Raw genomic sequence first — 3396 nt, 5'->3', positions numbered from 1 at the left:
GTTGAGAAGGCTCCTGTAATTTCTTATTATCTCAGTGCACCAGATTTTCCATCTGATGGTAATGAGAAGAAAAGAGCTCGTGTGGTGAAAACGAATATTTCTCTTAGTGAACTTAGAGAAACCGAACATACAATAATGCTTATCTGTGTCTTGGCCAGACATCGGAATTCATGGACTAAAGACATGAAAGTAATGGAGTCACAGTTAAGAGAGAGAAGTATCCAATTTTTAGGCTTCATTAGTCGAGCAACTCAACGCCATGGAGAATCCCCTGAAAAGGTTGCCCCTCTATTGTGTCATCCTATGCGCAAAGACGAGTTTGAGTGGCATAGGATGCCATCATTTATAAAAAGCAGAAATGGCTGGTTTGCACTTTCTTGTCAGACGCAATTTTCAGACATGATAGCAACTGAGATATATAAAGTTGCATTTCTTCTTCTGAAGTTTTTGTGTCAACAAGCTGAAAATGTGGCTAGAAGGGCTGAGGAGGTTGGTTTTATTGATCTTGCGCATTTTCCAGAGTTACCAATGCCTGATATCCTACATGGTTTGCAGGTAAACTACTCATATCTTTCTTCCAAGTTCCACCTTGTCAGGCATCTTCTTTCTGTTTGGAAGCCAAATTTAAGCAGTTTGGATGGCAATGATCATGTTTGGTTATACTTGGAAATAAGTAAAAGTTACTTTAAATTAACTTTCTGTTTTAAAAAACATGTTATGATATAATTCTTTTTTCTTAATTTTGAGTACAAAAATTACTTACTTTGAAAGTAACTTAACTTATTTCCAATTTAACTTTTTAAGCTTAGACATGTTCTAAACTAGTGCAGCTACAAGTATTTCAATCAATACGATGCTTTTGAAGTAAGAGCCACCTGTGCCTGACTGGGGGATTACCTTTCAGTATTAGTATTCGTAATTTGACAGTAGTATTGCATAGATATTTCCATTTAGATCCCGTGTGGAATCTTAGTAACATTTCTAATTATTTTATGATCGTTCACTATATTGGTGTTAGGATCAAGGGATTGTGATTGTCACCGAGTTGTGTGAAGCCAACAAGATGAAGCAGCTTACTTCTGAAATACGAAACGCGTGTCTCCTCTTGATGCAAATAACAATAATGGCATTATATTTAGAATTTTGCGTCGTACAAATTTGTGGAATGAGACCTGTGCTGGGACACATTGAAAATTTCTCCAAGGAACTAAGGTTGTTGATGAGAGGTACGGGTTTTCTTCTTCTTCACTGCTTTTGTAAGGGTTTTAAGTAGTCTGGTAAATTATAATTTAATTTCTTTTACTTGAATTTTCCAGCAACTGAGGGGCATTCGTTTTTGAAAGAACCTATACAATCCTTGAAGCAAATTGTATCATTTGTATATCCCGATTTACTACAGACAGAAGCATTATTTTGACTTGTTATTGTAAATTTAAGTACTTTTCACTGCAGTTATCTGTTGTAAAACTATATTTTCCTAGTTGATCCTTTAGACAACTTAAATTATATTTTATTTTTTCTTGGATACTCTTGGAGAAGAAATTTTTCTTCACTTCAATTATTTCGTGTGAAGGTGTGGAGAACATAGGGGCGGACTCACATGGGGTCATGTGGGGTCAAATGAGCTCACAATTTTTTGGAGTTCACCCCCCCCCCCCTCTTCCCCTCCTGAGAACGTAACTTACGCTTTCTGTGCCAAGTCTGTCAACAACTAATCCAATTAATTTCCCTAGCCCAATGATCAGAAAGCCCAAATTTTAAATTCAATATCCATATCATATGGTCCAATGTCCATGTTCATTAATCCATAGACCATAAATATAATCCCATTGACCCATTCCCAATACATTTACAATTTTTCCCAAAGTGCAAACAACACTTTTCGTATCGTAGTTGTAAGTTGGCATATTGCATAGTGATTACATAGAAGAGTATTTGCCGTATGAATGTAAAGTAAATTTTTGGTTTGTGAAACATCAAGTGAGGGCATAGTGAAATTTTAGATTAGCCCTCGATTTTCACTTTGTTTAAAATATATATATTTTCTCTTTTTTTCAATCATATATTTTTCAATAAAATAATATTACACGTGATTCAAAAATTTTCCTTATTTTAGAATCTTACATTTTTTATCAATTTATTATTTCAAATTGCATTGACTTGAAAAACGAGGCTCAAACATGCCCTGAATTCAAGTCCATTTATCTTATTAGACTCATTAAATTTTAGAGACCCAATTAAAATATCGTTGAAAGCCCTATAGATGAGATTTGCCACTTCAGGATTTAAAGTTGGGATGAAAATAGGACAGATCGAGGATGGTGCTGGAGTCCCATTCTGTGCTTAAGGTGGGGTTTAATGTCCCTGTTTATATTTCTTTAAATTTAGGAAAAAAAAATTTATAAGGTAATATGGAAATTGGCTGATAGGCTTGGTCATAAAAAAATTAGGCTAGTGTGTTTTTTTAATGGGCAACAAAGCCTCGATCCGAAACAATCTCATTGCCCTGAGGCTCGGATTTTTTTGAGCCAACTTGTCATCTCTAATCCCAAGATTTGATGTTCAATTCTATCCGTGAGGTACAAACGATAGTGTTTTTTCTGTATAATTATATGCATTCATTTTTATATATTTTGAATTAAGAGTATGTTTGATTGGTTTTATTTTTTATGGATAATGTCATTTTTTTCACCCAAATTTTTACTTTTGAGGTATTTAATTAAAGTTTTTCATGAAAAATATTTTCCAACTTTTGGTATTTTCCTTAAAAATAAGGAAACTAATTTATTTAGGGAGAGGTGATTTTTATTTTCCAAGTAATTCACTCTCCTTCTTCTCTTTTCAATCCATACTCTCTCATCAATCCACCAATAAAAATTAGCAAGTATAATATTTTTTACGTTGAAAACTAAATTAATCAAGCATTTATTTTTCATAAAAAATATCAATTTTCTACCCAAATTTTTATCAAGTGTTTGATTGCTATTTTTTCCTTAAATTTTTTATTTTTTTTTTCAACTTTTGAAAATATGTCTCATTTTCCTTATTTTTAATGAAAATATTTTCTTTGAAAGCATTAGATTTTTATTTTCCTCAAAATAAGGAAAATATTTCATTTTCTAAGTCATATTTTTTATTGTAATATTTTTTTATCTCAATTAAGCCCATAATTAATTATTAATTTCTATATAAATACGTTTTAAACAATTGAATTATCTAAAATTTATTTTCTTTTTATATAAATCGCATGTTTGCAATCAAACCAACCGAACCCTAAAAAGAAAAGTGAAAATTACATAAAACCCTACTCTTAAATATCTTATTTCATAAATCATAGGCTAAGTTTGGTATTTCAAAAATCAAATTTTTTAATTTATAATAATTATAAAATTATAT

At 31.6% G+C, this 3396-nt stretch overlaps 1 protein-coding gene across 1 annotated transcript in view; it reads left to right on the top strand.

Annotated features, from left to right (window-relative positions):
* The window catches only part of LOC111376870, a 2241-nt gene extending 714 nt beyond the window's left edge, over positions 1–1527 (top strand). Inside the window, exons 2-4 of the mRNA XM_022999874.1 lie at positions 7–555; positions 1019–1226; positions 1317–1527. Of these exons, the coding sequence (XP_022855642.1) occupies positions 7–555; positions 1019–1226; positions 1317–1417 (858 nt within the window). The 3' untranslated portion in view covers positions 1418–1527. The remainder of the gene's footprint in view (positions 1–6; positions 556–1018; positions 1227–1316) is intronic.
* The last annotated feature ends 1869 nt before the right edge of the window (positions 1528–3396 follow it).

This window comes from Olea europaea, unplaced genomic scaffold (genome assembly GCF_002742605.1).
Source record: "Olea europaea var. sylvestris unplaced genomic scaffold, O_europaea_v1 scaffold1572, whole genome shotgun sequence".
Lineage (NCBI taxonomy): Eukaryota > Viridiplantae > Streptophyta > Magnoliopsida > Lamiales > Oleaceae > Olea > Olea europaea.
The sequence above is the reverse complement of the archived record's forward strand: the minus strand, read 5'-3'. Positions and strand labels throughout refer to the sequence as shown.